We start from the raw sequence: 18,473 nt of genomic DNA on the forward strand, positions 1-18,473 counted from the left end.
AAAAAAAAAAAAAACAACTAACAAAAAGAAGGAAGTATGGAAAAATGATGGTCCTATCCATATACTGCAATGGTATGTCAGCACTGCCTCAATTCTTCCACAGCCTGCAGTACATGAGCAAGAGAGAACTTCAGTGGTTTTATAGGCCAACCTGAAGGCAGTTCAAAGATACTAATGGTGAGAGTCAAAGATTTCAAAAAGTCACACTAAACAATTAAAGTTGTTCCCTGACTGTATCCTCCTTTATGCAAAGTCAGTAAGTGTTTTAGAGGATCCTGCACAACTTTGYCAGTTTATGGTGTCAGAAACCAGAAGGGACAAATCTGGACAGCAGTGAAGAAACAATCACCAATTGTCTAGGCAATTCTATTATGACAGCCTTTTTAAGGCATCTAAAGCAAAGCCAGCCTATCTGCCAAACTGCTGTGAAGATTTCCTTGTTATCATTACAAATACACAAAATCCAGCACCAGGCACTGAGGATATCCATGCTGGTCTATTTTGGTGTCATTTCAAAAGCYCCATAGGTAAGTAGTGATAAACCCATCACAATGCTGCTAAACTGAGGAATGTTTCCTGTACAGACTTCAAACATATATCCATACTTTTCAATGGAAGCATTATTTTTAGTGGGAAAAAACCTACATGATTCTTGGATACCATCTACCTAAGGAACAAATGCACAGAATACTCCGACAAGGTTATAAATAGTTTATTTATTACAAATAATAACATCCCAGTACATTGTTTTCCTTCTGTGAAAAGCAGCAGGTTATAAGAAAATTAAAAATTAAGGTATCTTAAACAAGCATGTATAAGTACAATCTTGTGAATAAGGAAACTAATGCCTGGCAGCACAGCATTTAAAAATGCAAAAATCAGTTCTCGCTGGTATCTACTAGCATTCAGCAGAGCACAAGCGCTGCAATACCAGCAGTATTTTCAGAAGGACTAAACATGCAGTAAACACGTCTTCGCAGTGCACTGTCTCCCAGTTTCATAACCTCTCAGAACATCCTCTTTCTASAATTTATTTCAACTGTATTATGTGGTGCAGCTGCTTTCTCAAATGTATCCTCCTTCAGCCATTTCTTGTATTTTCACATTGCYGTCCATCTTGGAAGAAGGTATCAAGGCTTCAGATGAGGACATAGACATAAAACCAAAGCAAAACAGAGCTTATTAGATGGACCCAACCATCACAAGAGGAAATATTCCCTTCCCCTAGCTTTCCATTTTTTCTTTCTGTTGTGTTTTAGGCTTTCCCCAACCCATACTCYGCCCCCTCTGGGAACCTGAGGTGAGCTGATGACAAAAAGAACAGGAAGCTGCAGGTGGTGGAAGACATACACAAGATAGAAAGACATTACAATCAAAATAAACACTAAGGCAAAAAAGCCCAATCCAAAACACAAAAAAAACCCAAAGAAATCTGAACAAAGCCAAACCAAACTAAACAAAAAAAAATCCCCAAACCACTAAACAAAACCCCCTCAAAAACAATCTCATGGGCTTTTTAAACATTCCTCTTCTAAGTCTGTAATACTAAAGAATTTGAAGGAGGCACTATATTTAGCSTTCTTGTAACAGAAATGATTGGTRCTTGTTACTATTTATCAGGAAAGAAATCTCTGCCCAACATACTATCTCCAGTAAAGCTCTGTATCAATGCTTGCTTATAAAACTACTGTTCTGATTTATACCTCATGACTTCTCCTAAATTAAACATTATACCAGTAGAATAGAACTGTTCTTAGTAGTAAGCTCAGTGTTCTAGTTTGCCCTGCTTTCAGCCTCAAGGCTGTAAATTCAGAACAAACACATCGCTATTTTCAGATAGGTTGGGAAGATGCATGCCAGAGAARAACTACATAGAGGAGAAAAAATTACTCTACTTACCAGTGCTCTGTTGTTTTCATCACTGTATTGTTCCAAAAATTCTCACAGCTGCTGACTGCGCACAATATAAGGCACTCACAGCAATTTTGGGGATCTGTGCACATTTCTGTTTTCATTTTCCTCTACTAAGGTCTTGGAAACTTCTTGTTTATARTTCACAGAAGAACAGAGGACTACAGGAAAACTTCTATGGAAGACTCAGTGAAGATCTTCATAGAAAGAGGTAATAGTATTTCCATATTTCTTGTTCTGGAGTAGCAAGCAATGGTAGATGTGCTTTCTCAGCACTGCTTACCATCACTCTTGTAGCTATTTTATCACTGAGTCACTTCAGTGCATCTCCACAATAACTCTTATTCTACTGTTACTCATAGCTGTATTTATACTGGTTCTTCTGCCCTAGATGAGAACGTCCACTGTCCCAAGAGAACACGGTTTTGACGCAAAAATCTCTGAAATATAAATAAATGCACATGGACTGGAAGAAACTAAGACCTTTTCAACAAACTTCCCTGACAACCTGATTTTAGAATATGGAATTGTCTGGAGATCACTACCAGTCCTTTTGAGATGCTGCATCAACAGCTAAGAGTAATGGTGATAGGACTGTATTACTCAAGCGGTGAAATGGTAACTTAAAGCCTGTGTACAAGGCATTGCTTTGCAAAGAAGAGTCTTGAAATCTCTTGCCTACAACCATCATGTGCATAGATGCATGCAAACCTGAGATAACAAAATCAAGATTTCCAAAGAACATTCTGGYTTAAAATGGGCTAAAAACTCTGAGCAAAATTCAGGTTTGCTGAGCAAATACCTAACATTTTGCTCTCTGTATGGAAAGACACATTGTAGCAGCATCAGCTTTAAAGATTGTGTTAAACCCTAACTTCCTCTTCCTACTGCAAGCCCTTGATAAAATGCAAATGGCACAAAAACCTAACTTTGCCCTGTCAGAACTATGAGCAAGCACCATATWATCCAAACACTGTGATTCTGTAGAGATAAAACAAACACACCCAAAGAACAGCACACTAACACCTTTTACTTCAGCAGCAGTAGTTTCTCTTCAGAGCCTGAGATCAACAATACAGGTCACATTAAAATATAGTTTTACAAGAACATTTAATTTACTTCATTCAGGTTAATATAGAAAGATTGACTCTAATAAAAGGGTCAGAGGCTTTCACAAACAAAGAACTAAAAACCATAAACGGAAACTTTAACATGTTTTTTCATGACAAATACTTTTGGAGAATGCCCTTCATAGGCAGCATGACTCAAGCTCAAAACTGCTTTGCTATACTCTCTTGGTAGCAGTCAAAGAACAGTTGCCTGTCTCAAATATTGTCAAGGCCACAGAAAGAAGGAGTTTGTGACAGGATGATGCAAATTCCAGACCCAGCAGAGGCAAGATCTGGTTAGCATACCCTGGTTAACACCGAATTTAGGGGCCACAAGGACATTTGTCAGAAGACAAGGATGAAATYATTAAAACCAACTCAGCAACTCTGCTGAAATCAGCTCCAGTTGGGTAAAATGTAATTCTGCAGGGGGAGACCTGTGAGGCCCGACTTCCCAACCCAAGAAACCCACCATCTGAAAAGAAGAGAAAGACTGAACATGCAGACTAATTAGCATAAGATACAACAGAGTAATTTAGCCAATAGAAGATGGAATACTAATTAATAAGAGAACAGTAACACTTGTAGCCAATAAACATTAATTCATTTGCTCAAATGCATAAATAGTGAAAAGATTTCACAGTCAGCGGCAGACCTTGTTGACCCAGCAGCCCTTTCTGCACAGAACTTACAAACAGATGAACAAACCAGGTCCCACACCCCACAACCAAGCCCAGGGTGAAGAAGGACCAACAAGACACTGCTGGATCTATAAGCAGTCACCAGCTTCTGCTTGCACTCTCTCTCTCCTTTTCCTTCTCTCTCTCTCTCTCCGTCTTTTCTTTCCCCTRTGCACTTAATGTTACAAAATAAAGTCAGTATTTGGTCTCACTAGCACCTTAATTTGGGCAGAGGCATCTCTCACTAATCGGATTAGATGAAATGCAGTAGTTTTATCAGCTGTGTTAGTACTTACCAAGTATAGGGTTATACAAGCTGGTCTCCTTACAGATGTTTGGGAAAATAGAAGGTAAGTAGTATTTCTTAAAATTTGAGAATAAAAATGAAAATCCCTTTTCCTGGTTTTCCTTGTTCTTCCATTCTAAACTCTTAACCTTAAAAAAAATAATTTGGACAAAGAAAGTATATATAAGAGAAAGGTAACTGATGAAATGTCTTTTAAAGTTATTTCTTTGAAACAAAATCATATATATTTTAATAAACAGTTTCAAAAAGATTAAACAGAAACTASCTAGGAAATGTCAATGAAACAAAGACTGTTCTCCTCCAAAATATTGTTTCAAAATGAACTTGAACACATGAAATACTGAAACCAAAACAAATACATCTGCTTTTGCAGTTATCTTGCCAAGTCAGGGAGTAAGCCTAAATTCATTGTTTCTAATAAAACTATTTTATATWTCAAAATGTTTCAATAAAAAAAAGAATAATTACTTAATAATTCAAGTATTTCTCTGACAATTTCTTTTAACACATTTTGACTAACATGTGCCCATATASTCATTATTATAGGTACTTGGGTTCATTTGTGTAATAGGCAACATGAAACAAACAAATTTTTCAACCACAAGCAGCAGAAGATAAAACTTTAAAGCTGAGTTCCACAAATATACTTTCATGGATCATGAGCACTAAGCATTCTCCATTATGAAATGTTTTCCGACGTGGTAATTAGGAACAAGTATGGTAAGTTCTCAGGAAATCCAAAATGTAGTTTCCATCTTTGTTCCTGAGAAACCATCTGCCTGCAGAGCTGGGTAATCTGCCAAGACTATAATAAATAACATAAAGGAAGACTTCCCTCTCTTTTTTTTTTTTCTTTTCCCCTCTGGTCTTTCACTTCTTACTCAAAGGCTACAGTTCTATTATAATCTRTTTTCAGGGCAATGAGTCTGTAGAGTGGAACACACATGCATATATTTTRTCCCCCAATATAACACAATAGAATAGGTGATACACATAATTTAGTCACACAACATCCTTTAGCAGAACCTAATATCAAAGAAGTAACTATTCAGCTTGCAATTATCAGTGCCTCTAAAGGGACTTCAGCAAACGAATTCAGTATTCACATAGTGAACAATCTCTACGACACCTGTCTCAATGACTCATCTGAATTTAAATATAATACTATCAATTTATTACAAAAAAAAAGCAGTTGTCTTCAAAAATACAAGGGCTATTTTTCTTCAAAGTAAATAGTCAGCATTAAGCTTATCCTATGGATCACAAGAATGATGGCTTCTATTCAAAGTGGGAGATGCTGGAAGCAATAAAATGAGGTTGGAAATTATTCCAGCATGCCAAGTTCACAGAGGAAGATTATAGATAAAGGGAAGCCATGAAATGTTTAACATTTGTTGTATGTGTACGCTATCCATCTTCTCTAGCAAAATCTATAAAACTGTAAAAAAAACTGAYGGATACACAGCTGGGTTCTGCAGGACAAGTGTGACCCACAAGGAATACCTAGGAATACCTACCATGTGTTGTGGCAGTTTGCTGTGCACATGACAGCACAGCAGGATCAGAAGCAGCACGTGCTACTTGGCCAGCAAATCAATTACATTACACGTAACAGCTAGGCCACAGTTTTTGATAGAAGCTGTTGCTGTGCCCTGTACTGGCTGAAATCATGGAACTATCAGACTTCAAAAGGAAAAACATTGTGTGTGGTCGAGTTGCACACTATGGACTAAATACTCATTCAAATCTTCATTTCCTGCACACAGTTGATCCACTGGGTGAAGGTAACAGGACAGGGAAGGGGAGATGAAAATGAGAAGGGAACTGAAATCAGCATTGCTAGGAGTGACARACAAGTCTTGATCTGATAGAAGATCCTGTGGTAACAGGTCCAGGAATCTTCACACACAAGATAAGAAAACATTTTTCTAGGACAGTTTGCTTTTTACAAAAAAGGGAGTGGTAAGGAGAGAATCTTTGAAATATTTGCAGTGCTATGAGTAGAAAGCTTACTGTAAAGGACAAAAGGTTGTTAATTGTTACATACTTGCTTGAMAACTATAGAGCATACCTGAATTACCATGTATTTCAAAAGTGCTTCTAAAAAATAGCTTGTTAAATCTTCTTGTCCTTTATCTCCTGATTGTGGAGGAACAAGTGGAGTGATTTCTTCTATAGTCACTTGAGCTATTTAAAGAAAAACAGAAGTACATCTAACATTTAGATAATTTCYTCTTATGCGTAAACATCTACCAAGTCATGAACGTAGAAATGCACTGCGGTAAGCAGAGACAATTACAGGTAAAACAGTCCACCCAYAGATTAATGAAAATCAGGAAATTTTAACTAATGAAGTGCTAGAGAACTAATTTCTTACACATACAAAACGTACAGCAGACAATAACTAGGTTTTCTCTAGGTACTTTTGGAATCTACCTGCCAAACCCAAATTTTTCCAAAAGGTGTAATCCGTTTCTCTTGGAATTTATCCAAATAATAGTTTAACACTTATGGCACATGAATGTCAAATCTTTATTTACATCTTTCACCATTTTCCCATTTAGCAGTTGATCAGTTACATTTCCTTTAAGTTTTACTAGCTGTATCCCTGTTTGCCTCAACAGTGAAGCCAGTTCAGAGTCAATTTTTCTCCTATTCCTGTGGTTAGATATTCACATGTCATTTTCTGCACTCTGAATTTCACAAGMTAACTCCAAAAAAGGGCTTAGGAAGGTAACAAAACTTTACTTGCAGAGCTATCCTGCCATGAATTTTTTCTGTGGTGCTTCAGTAAATATAATTACTAGTCACAGAGACACCACTTTCCTCTACAAGCAATAAAGTACTCAGATACTAAGACAAGATGGAAAGAAGGCAATAGCACTTAACATTCAAGGAAAAAAGTGAGTAAGTTATTTTTACCATTTAGGTGAATGCAGTTTGCACTCACATTCAAAGACTCCATCCAATTAATACTAAGGAATCCATTCATTAATAAATGAGCTTCAAATCCCACTATCAAGAATAAATTGGGTTAGGAGGCACATAATTCTTGAGTGAACAAAGGAAAAACTGTCMTAAGAATTACCTTAAGAGAAAAATCATCTTCACTCTATGGACTAGAGCCAAGATAATGACCTTACCATTTAAAAAAAATCCAGAAAGTACAAAAACCTCATCTCAGAATGCTCAAGCTTTTACACTGATGAAAACCTTTATGAATTCAAGTTTTGCAGTTTACAAGGTCCGATTCTTTATGAAGATTACAAGTTACAAGAATATCTCAGCCTTAATTGCCTGGTCATACACAGACATATTTATCCTGACACATTGCCCTAACAACCACTCTTTCTCTTGAAGGTCACACCAGAAACTGCTTTGCACAGCCTGCTCCCTGGACTACGAAAGCCAGTGCAAATGTTCGATATAAGCAGAATTCACCTGTGCAAACTTGCAGTAGATGCAGGATCCTCTTGCAATTCATAAGAATTACAAGCAATTGATCATTTTATTTTCACCAGTGTATRTTAAGCTACAATACCCTACTTGGGGGGAAAAAGCCCAGCAACCACAAAAACGAATTCATCCTGAAAAACAACAAAAAAGACAAAAATTGCTACAGAAAGAAGACCTGATAAGCTGCTAAGAAACTCATGACAGTCCTGTAATCTCCCTGGGTATATGTRTATGTTAGTTCTTCGTTACTTCAACTTCCCTTGTCTGTGACAAGATTTGAATTATGTTGTGAATTAAATAATATTACCAAATTACTTACTTTCTTGAACATTAAGGGGAGGGTTAATGAGATTATCTAGTGTTCGGGGGCCATATTCAGACTGTGGTGATGAAAATCCAGGTATCAAGCAAGAAAACATCCATAATTGTTCTTTACTACAGTTATTTTGAAGTGCTTGCAGCCACAAAAGAAAGAGACGCACACCCTCTCGACGTATCTTAAAAGAAAAAACATGGAATAAATGATGTTGTCCCACAACATACAAAAGCATTTCCATTTGCCCTGGAGGGAGAAGGGGAACGATAAAAAAAAAAATGAAGACAAGACAGTATGATCCCCAGCAATCAGCAGAGCCAAACTAACACATCTGCTGCTCCTCATGAAATGCAAGGACAAGCCTGGCACCTTCACTGCTATTTGMCTCACATAATTTTTCACAGGGGTTTCTCTGAAAGAAGAGAAAGAAAACCAACACATGTCTAACCACCTGCTTGACTGCAGCACTGCAAGATGCCATGTGAATTTATCAGAAAATACAAAGAYTGACATAAAATTTCTAAATGTGTTCATGAATTATAACCACAGAGTGAGCTTTCTGTATCAGAAGGACCAATTCTACCTTCTTTYGTCTGTCCTTCAAGAAAGGCAATAAAGTTCTAGAGCACTCCCTTCCTGGCTCCCACACTGGAGAATTTCAGTACCAGAGAAGCCTGCAGGTGGTTCATGGAGTAGTGMAGCTGTTTGCTGCAGTACCAAAACTATGTCTGACATTTGGGTGGCTTTTGTCCCATGTAAACCATTTAAATTACCCACCAGGAGATCTCCCTGGTATAGATAATCTTCCACTTGCAAGGCAGCCTGAGCCCCAAAATCAGCTTTCTTGCCCCTAAAAATGAAGAGTTAAGGCTTACTACTGCGTTCATGTAAAATCCTTTAAACCACTGGCTTCTAATATACACATTACTACTGTGAGTAGTTTTACTGGGATAAAGCTGATGACTTGAAGTCACTCTTTCACAGCACACAAGTCTGGTTCTCATTCCTGTTCCTTTACTCTAAAAATTTGACCTTACGTTCTTATTTGTGTTTTTTAGTATTGCAGACAAAAGTGCATGCAACTTTTTGCAATACCTTTAATGAATTTCCAGTGTGAAGAAGCTTCTTTAAAATCAACCCTAAAAAAAAGAAAAAAAAAATTTGTTTGCTTTTGTTCTTTCTTTTTATAGTAAGTAAGATGTCAAGAGTTCTCGGTCAGACTTGATTGTCACTTTTAAACAAGTCCTTGGCAATCTCCAATTTAATCTTGGTGACCTTGATACCTTCAAGCAACTGACTCAATGCCAGAAGGAAAAAAAGTCAAACATCACCTTTCATTTCCTCAGATATCTTTACCCAAGGGCTTTTGAGATATGTACATTAAATCATTCTCAAGTCATCATTATGCAYAAAATCAGCATTTACAAATTTTTACAAATACAGACCTCATGTCAATTTTGAAATGTATTKCTAAGAGAAAAAAATAAAGAGAAAAATTTAAAAATTAAACTTTTCCCCAGTCCTTGTTCTTTCTCAGTCATTCTTCTATTTCCACATTTCAAATTTAAATCTATCTAGAAGAGTATTCATTACATCGGTGGGGTTTTTTTGTCTGTTTCTTTACTTTTCTTTCCTTCACCAAGCTTGCAAAATTTTCAAGACCATAATTCCTGTTATGTCACTTAAAGTTTAAGGAAATGAGCTACTGATAAGAAATGAAAGATAATGAAGAGAGAGCGTGTGAAAGAAAGAGAGAGAGTGCAAAAGAAAGAAAGAGAGCAGAAGAAAGAGAGGAAGAGAGGAAGAGAGAGAATGAAAAAATCAACTTACCAATACTATGAAATTGCCATCTCTGATGAATCCTTTCAGGAAGGAGTTGTAAAATTTTCTGTAAAAAAACATAACCCAAGGATGCATGTTACAGACATTGCTCTTCGCACTTTCACAAAGACCACASATGAGAAACTGAAGCACCAATTTACAGAATTCCCACACTGCTTTCCTTAGAAGCATTATTGTCCTTAAAAGATGATCCCATTCCTAAAGCTAAGAAGCTCAAAGGCTGTCTGACAAGTCCTGCATTGGAGACTTCAGATGTTAGTGCAGGTCATCTGCCTCCACTTCCTCTCTGATGGATACTGCTGCTTACAGCACAGGCAATGGAATGGGATGAGTGTCTGTCTCAGTTGCTGTGGTTCACAACAGACTGTGTTAAGTTATTCCACCTTTCTAATGGCTTCAACTAGGGTGTCTGGCTATCAACTTGCCTCTGTGGCACAAGCAAACATTTGCTTCATCCTTCTCAACTGAGGGTTAATGAGCTACAGTAAAACAAGGCTTCTACAAACAGATTAGAGAATGAGCATCTCCAGACAGCAACAAGCAGAGCAGTTAGTAATGAAGGCAGTTAAAAATCAACCATGTAGCGCTTGCAACATTTACACTAGAGGCATTTGCAACTTGTAAATACCCTGATTTTCCAAATGAATTCCTGGCTGTGGCCCTCCAGCACACAGTTYAACTGCTTCCAAAGCACATACCACCTTTATGCAGTAACTAGTGAACAAATGAACTAGCTCTCTTTCAGATTCACCAATATACTTCACAAATAAATAAATAATTAATAGTTGAATTCGTATTCAACCCTGTGATAAGCATCGATCAGCTTTTAGTTTTGCATATTTAAAAAGACCCACAATCCTTATTCGATAATTAGATGCCTCCATCGAAAAGGAAAAACGAAAACTTGACATTCTAAGCTATTTCTAAACTATAATGTCTGCTCAGAAATGTTCTGAGTTTATTAAATTATTTCATTAGTTTCTAATTAATCTTAAGCCCAAATATGCTTTTGGAAAGAATATTGTGAAATGCAATTTTCAAATAATGAATATTTTTTTAAATAAAAAGGATCTATCAAAAAAACTCTGCAGTRGCAATCTGAGAAAAATCAGAGATAACATGCAATCAAAAGGTCAAAAAGATCACGACTAAACAGAGATCACTTTTATAAGCATTTCATTGTGTATAATACATTACAGGGAAACACCACCACCAAAGAGTAATCAATTATCTAGAGATACAGAAAAATCTTTTTGCAGTTTAGACATCTTCTTGCTAAACTGAAAGTCAAATTTTTCTTTTTCCCACAAAGCACATAAATTCAGCACTATGCAAAAGAAGGAATGCAGTTAAATGCAGAGTGTATTTACAACAGCAGAATAACAGGACTTAAAGCACAAAAATATATTCAGATTATCTTACCTCAAAAATAAAAAGAATAGAATCTAATTCTTCTCTCTGAGACTTGTGACCTAGTTGCAATTAAAAATAAATAGCATATGCACTTTTATTATGAAAACAAAGATCCTTAAGTGTGTAAAATGAAAACATGCATTTATACAACCATAAATTTTCATTACATCTGCAAATAAAAATTATACCCTAAAATATGGTTTATAACATCTACAATTTTTATACCTTCCTATCATGGCACCTACAACTGTGAAAGATTAAGTAACACAGTATCTTGTTAAAGAAGAATTCGGSAGAACACAAAGCATAACACCTTAAGAATCCTCACTCTGCAAAAGGGCAAACCCAGTCATCAGAGAATAAACACTTCTTGCTCACTTCCCCAGCATGCACATCTCATTGCTCTGTCTTTATTTGCAAAGTCAATGCTTACACATATTTCTGCACAGCTAATGCTGCCATTTGTGACCAYGCAGCTTTATTTAAAGCACTCTGCTTTATTTTGTAATGAAACCACAATCATCACGACAGAAAGAGYTTTAACTGAAATACTCACCTTTTTGTTTAAGGCCTACTTCAATAGTCACAAAATTTTCAAAGAACACATAATATATATGTGAAAAATGTAGGTCGAAAAACTGTTTGAGATCAATTGATTCTGCATTCTCTGTAAAAAAGAACAGAACATTGTTCATATGTTTCAAATATTCAGTCAACTGCTGCATACTGTTACCCAGCTGTAAGAACTGAAGATATTTAAAAGAAAAATTATTATTGGTAAAGGAACTCTTGAAGTTTTTATTCTTTATACTGAGGGTAATGAAATTCAGTATGGAATGCCATAAGTGCCTAATGYATGGTCTCAGGAGATCAGAAGATGGGAAGTCAGGGATATACTGAGGTTGAAATAKCACTGTAACTATAAGGGAATGTGCTTTCCTGTGTATCCCAGGAAGGTTTCCAGACTCTCTTCCCACAACTCTCTGGATGGTTTTCTGCAAATTCCTGGTAAAGAAATACACAGTGACTTATCTAGATTAATTTTAAAGTGATCATTTTAGACAATCAAGCCTTAGTACACACTGAACCAAAGGACACTCCCTGTCCTGTTATTTAACTACATAACACTTGAGAAACTAGGTGGATAAAACAATACCATGGAAGCACAGAGGAACAGGAAGACAGTGTTTTAAATGRCAAAACTCTCCTCTTTCAGAATACTGATGTGAAACAAACAGAACCAAACAAAAGCAAAACAYGAAGAAAGGTGAGGCAAAATCTCTTGACCCTTTCACTAGCCATATATATTGAGACATCCTCTTTCACTGTAGATGYATATTCTAAAAACCTCCTTCTAATTCTGTACTGGATCATAGAGGCTTTAACTCTTTTTAGAATGATACCAATCTCCATCATTTCACATGAATGGATATAGAAATGGTAGAGCACAAAGTCAGGAATAATCAGCARAAGGCATGGCATATTTTCCGTTATGTTTTCTTATGTAGCTCTAGAGGACTATCAACATAATTTTAACATATATTTTGTTATGGAAGTCTCCAGCACAGATTTAGTTTTTGCTATATCACAGCATTCTGCCATCATCTTGCATATGAGTGTAGTAGAGCCAGTGCTCTTGGAACAGACAGCACTATATCAGCAGCCAAGATCAATTCTTAAGCAAGGCAGCTCAGCTAGGAATAAACAGAGGTTCAGAGCAGCGAGCACGCACCTGACCATCTACAGGATTACCAAACCCCCAGCTATGCAGAAACTGCCACACCACCTACAGATCAGCAGCTGAACTGCTAGAGTTTAGAGACAGAAATGCGAAAGGACAACAAAAAACAATTCCACTTCAAATAAACTGAATGATGATTTTCAGCTGATCAGGGAAATGCGCATGAAATAAAGCTACGAGTAGAGCATAAGCCCAACCATTACAACCACTTCCACTCATGAGGCAGAATCCTAAGTGAATTAGGCTAGGGACAATAAAATACTGGAAGAAAAATCAAGAGTTTGAGATGGGAAGATTAAAGAAAAAGAACGCAATGATTGAGACTTTCAGGAGAAAGAAGGGTGACACAAGATAATCTTGTAGTCCATACGTTCATAGGACTGTACAGGAATTGCGCATAGACAGCASTGAAATCATTCATTCAATGCAAAGGTGCAGAAAATATTACTTCCAATAAAGGGTTAGGAAGGAGTTAAACAGGGTGTCTTCCAATCAAAAAAAAAGGAATGCTGCATTTTTGYAGGCATGTTAAATGTTTTGTTTCCTGAAATAGGCCCACATTCTTTTCCCAGACAGGGGTCAACTCTGAAGCAGACCAAAAAAAAACCCCACACCAAACATCTAAACTGAATGTATTCTTTAAACACTCAATCTCAACACAACAATCAGTAATTTTTTGGAGACACTATTCCTAGATTCATCAGGCAACAAAATGAAGGCTTGTCCACATAACCAGCTGAACACTGACTGTCATTTTACCACATAATTTGGTATGTACAGCTTGTATTGTGGTAAGGCATTCTGGCCTTTGGGGTGGAGGGTGAGGTGAATTTCAGAGGTTTGTCTTTTTTTTTCAAATTTTAATTTAGGAACAATATGGTGTCAATCACCTAAAAAATGCTTGGAGGAGCAGTGGTAGACCTTTATTATTACCACTAACACCCAATTAACATTAAAAGTGTACCTTCAGAACACAGCTGTAGCTTGCAAGTGCAGGAGGAAAGTAAAAAATGCCTTGACTTCGCAATTTCTMCAGCAAATGCATTTCAATCTGATTCCTTCCTAAGATCACACTTGATAGCATAATCAAAAGCAAGTTTTTAAAATGGAAACCAGTTAACAACAACTGAATTCTTGCAATAAATACTATTGCTTAAGATGAAAGAAAACATTTTATTTAATAGGAATTTTATTCTTTTATTATGTGAAAATAATACTTAAAAAAAAACCCATGAACTATTTCTGGTAATGCTGAGAATCCTATCTATCCTCCTAAGGGAGGAGGGAAAACTCAGTTGTTCATCTGACAGGTTTGCCTCCTACAGACACCTACAGCGATTCTGTAAGCTGCTGGTGCAGAAATGTGTAACTTTGCATTGGTTGAGAAGTTTGGAACTCATTATGAATATCCTGACATGAATTATGGCAAGAGAGAGGTGGAGACGGGGTGGGGGCAATAGATACAGCATGGAGATAACATTGTAGACCTTAAGAGAATTTGATTTGGTCACCTGAAAACATAATTTCATTTCACAGCTACCTCTATACCAAACACAATTCACAAGACTAATATATGCATGGAGACACTATTGCTCTGTTTGATTACTTTATCATTAAAACTTCCAGATATATGCTGCTGTTACAGCTTTCTTCTTTAATTAAGGATCTGATTTTTTTCCCAATGTCTCTAAAATATTCAGTTCACCTCTATCCTTGTCATCAACTAAAGGAACAGCTCCTCAATTCTCACATCATAAATCATCTTCTCCAACACCAGGTCACTGTTTCTTCTCAATGTTCTCTCAAAACATGAGCATTGCACAGAGATAAAAATAATTTCCTCAACAAACAGTATATCCTTTTCAGACAGCCTTGAACTGGGAATTTGCAGGAAGTTGCTTCTCTGATTTGGGTAGTTAAGTATTTTCTGCCTTTTTAAGAAGAGAGACATGGTTTTGTTTTTATGTAGAGTGGATTCAAACAGAAACAGGCTTTCCTCTACAACTTCCAGTACATTTTTTTTTCATTTTTAAACAATAGAACTTTATATTCTTCTACCACAGATCATATAACTAACACAAACTAGTGCACTCCTCGTGTTCTCACTTCTATGTCCAGATTGGGAGGAGGGAAGAACTCAGAAATAGATCTGGCACCATATGAAACRGTTGGAAAAGTTCCTCAGAATGAGGGAGGGAAAACTGATGGTCGAAAGGGATACAAAATCTAAAGTTTCTACTGTACAAAGCATAGTTTCAGTACACTAAAATCCAGCTGTTTATAAAGAGAATGTGGTTTTCTTCATACTTTACAACAGCAAGAAACATGGATCTTTGCTGTTTTTTGATAATTTTCTGTAACTTAAAAACTGATRCAAATCTGATCTCCACACTAACTCTGTGTTGAGTGGTGCTTTTTTTTTCTTGTTTTAAGGAGAAAGTTAAATTAAAGCACGGAGTCATCACACTGTGTAAAATTAAGATACTATAAAGCAAGTAAGCAAGTACTTTTCTTCACAGGACAGAACTTTAAAGGTAAACAATCAAAATATGAACTTGAAACAAAATAAACCCCACCAAAACAGATCTTAGACACATATTTTAACTCTTCTGAAGGGAACTTTCATCAGTTTACACCACATTGCAGAAATTTAACAGAACAGTCTGCATCATTACAGATTAAGTTGTGGTTATGTTCTATTTTAAGAGTTTTAGAATTTGCTACTATGTTTTTACATAAAATTGTCAGAGCATGTAGTATGATGAAAATATTATTCTGCCTYATTCCAAGACTTACTGGCTTTTAAGTCACTTTCCCTCGTCCTTACCAAACTCCAAAACACTAGTGACAACTGTAGCAAACAATGATCTGGAAGCCGTCCAGACTTCTGGATCTATTTCTGCAAAGCAGAGGCCTGCTATGGACTGAGAGGTTAAGTATCAATCCTTGTAATAAACGAGTGCCACTAGAAAGCAAAGGTTTTTAAGACAATCAAAGGTTTGTGATTATCAATGGATAATCAAACTTATCAATTCTTAATTTTCCATGCTGAAACATTTAAGCATTTCTTTACAACAAAACAGCAGAGATTAGGTTACATGGGGAGCATCTCTCGAACAGAAAAGCATGTAACTGAGACAGGTTAAGTGGAAAACCTTGGGAGCCAACTGGTTGCTCTGGCACAGTTAACYGACTGTCGAAGTGAAAGAGCCCTGGTAACCACAAATGCAAATCTATTAAACAAAGGTTTTACATTAGCCCTTACTGTTTCAGAGCTAATTAACAGCTATTTAGCAAAAAGATGTTTTTAAAAAACATAATTTTTGTATTTTTATCAAATAATTTGATATCAAATTTAATATCAAAGTATTCTTGAGGGTTTTGGTACTGAAAAAGGAACACAACTTACAGACATCTTCTAACAGACTTCTACTTTGCATCAGACAAATCTGAACTCCCAATCACAATCTTTTCAATACAAATGAAAAAAAACCCCCACAAATGAATAAGCAGGTTAACAGCACCAATGAACATCATCTACATACAAACGGTTACACCACCAGGAATGAGCAGAAGCAGCTGCCATCTTTCCAAGCTAGTTCACGAAGGGTGCTTGCAAAGTCCGAAAGAGTTASACTAGTAAACTTCTAAGAAATACTGCCACAACAATTCACACATGGTCCAGAACTTAAGCTTTTATTTAAGCAACTTCAAACACTTCCATAGTAATGAACTTCTTTTCATTTCAAACCACCATAAGCTAAACCCACACAGACCCTTCCTTTGCAACCAAGCGGTCAGAGCCTCCCTTTTGTCTACCCTGGGGCTTTGATCTGGCTCCAGCCCTTAGCCCTGCAATTCAGCAGCCCTGGCCGCTGCTGCACTCTGCAAGCCGAACATAACATTAGCCAAATTACTAAAGCAGAATAAATCTTCCCCCTCTGCTCCCAACCAAAACATAACTGGTTCAGGGGTAAGTCATGAGTGACAGAACATGAAGACAAATTTCTTAAACTGCATGCAACCCATATCCAGATCCCTGAGTTATATGAGCASTGACATGTCCTCTGCAGTTAAGACTAATCAGGAAAGAAAAAAAAATCTAGACTCTTGCCAACAATGATAYGCTTTGCATATCCACAGAAACTCTAGGCACCTAGTTTTGTTGTAGCTTCTCCTTTGCTGTCACTTTAACAACAATAAACTATTTTTCATTTATGACTGATGTTGATGATGTGCAACACCAATGAATGCCATCCAGCTGAAGCATTAGGGCTAACTGCCAGTGAAATAGATTTTTTAAATTAAAATCCCTTCAGATGAAGGCAATCTCTGTTTAAGTATATTGTTTAATATTAAACAATATATAAGAATGGATGTCAAATGCAGTCCATTTCATTCTGTCCCATAAAATTTGACTTTTCACTTTCAATGACTATTTACATGAGATGTCAAGTACTAACCAACTATAAAGAATAAGAAAACAAAATAATAAACACCCTACACTTTAGATACTCTGCTCTCTTGCATTTTACAAGTACGCTCTCCATGGTTCCAAAGATAAAAGCAGTACAGTTTTAGATATCAGATACAAATAAAATAATTCATGAGAAACAATGTACTTCCTTTTCTTGTTACTCTGGATTAACAAATTATAGGGTTGTACCTTCTACTCAAAAAAATGTGAAGAAGGAGGGGGAAAAATCTCAGAAACAAGTAACATCTGTCTCAACAAGAAAACATCTATCTTAAGAATTCAGCCCTCTAAGTATATCTTAAACGTAGTATATTCCTTTGACTTACTTGCACACAGTAGGATTACAGAGAATTCATTAAATATTCAGAGGTTTTACCTTTTTTTAGAAAAAAATACATCTATTTCCAAATTCTGACTGAAACTTTAAATTCAACAGGCAGCACCAACATATTTGGTATCAAAACAAAAAGTCAATATTGTTAAAGTATGACCTTATGAAGGGTCACATACCTAGCTGTCTTAATTATTTATWGAATGCTCAAAGTACTGTTTTAGCAGAAGGACATATAAACCAAGATCTGATGCTTGAAAGATTTTTTATAACCYACCATTTTAAAATCATAGAATTTTAGTTTGATGTTGAAGTCTGATTAAACAGTGCAACATTATGAGGATAATGCCATACTATGTCCACTTTAATGATCCTAAAAATTGCAATTAGCTGCCAATTGAAGAAGTTGCAGAAGCTGGCAACTTCTAAAAAGAAATACATATATACCATATATACGTGTAGCTTTTCAGGAAAGTCATTGCACAGGCAATACCTAACTCCGTAAGGTACACAATGTACACCCTTCCATCAGCAAGAGAACAGCAGTGATCACACCTGCACCAATTGCAGGCGGCAGCTTTCCTTACGGCAAGGCCTCGCTCCTGACMAGGCTGAGCTGCCACCATCCAGACCTCAAGGGAATCACTGCTCAAGGTTCAGATGCTCTGTCTAAGGCAGTCACACACAGTAAACTAAATGTAATGTTACATCATTTCCAGCATATAGGAACAAGACAGCAGAATAGTTTGCTAGAAAGTCACACATTGACCAAATCAGCACCAGGGAACTTTACAAGACTCTAAGGCACTTCCCAGAACTGAGAAGAAAAGAACAAACAGAGCAGGGTGGGGTAAATTCTTCCCTATGGAAAGAAACTAATATATCTCAAA

At 36.5% G+C, this 18,473-nt stretch overlaps 1 protein-coding gene across 9 annotated transcripts in view; it reads right to left on the bottom strand.

The window, feature by feature from the left end:
* The window catches only part of RALGAPA1 (Ral GTPase activating protein catalytic subunit alpha 1), a 129,024-nt gene that overhangs the window by 106,377 nt on the left and 4,174 nt on the right, over positions 1–18,473 (bottom strand). For all 9 annotated transcript variants that reach the window (XR_008965361.1, XM_057366668.1, XM_057366365.1 and 6 more), the window contains exons 2-8: positions 11,591–11,701; positions 11,044–11,093; positions 9,610–9,667; positions 8,875–8,918; positions 7,783–7,960; positions 6,079–6,194; positions 3,997–4,135 (exon numbers count right to left, since the gene is read on the bottom strand). Coding sequence is in view for 8 of the 9 variants with exons in the window: in XM_057366668.1 (XP_057222651.1) it covers positions 3,997–4,135; positions 6,079–6,194; positions 7,783–7,960; positions 8,875–8,918; positions 9,610–9,667; positions 11,044–11,093; positions 11,591–11,701 (696 nt within the window). In the remaining variant the exon portion in view is untranslated. The remainder of the gene's footprint in view (positions 1–3,996; positions 4,136–6,078; positions 6,195–7,782; positions 7,961–8,874; positions 8,919–9,609; positions 9,668–11,043; positions 11,094–11,590; positions 11,702–18,473) is intronic.

The sequence above is a fragment of the Malurus melanocephalus genome, unplaced genomic scaffold (assembly GCF_030028575.1).
Source record: "Malurus melanocephalus ecotype Western Australia unplaced genomic scaffold, MMel_1.1 scaffold_0, whole genome shotgun sequence".
Taxonomy (NCBI): Eukaryota; Metazoa; Chordata; class Aves; order Passeriformes; family Maluridae; genus Malurus; species Malurus melanocephalus.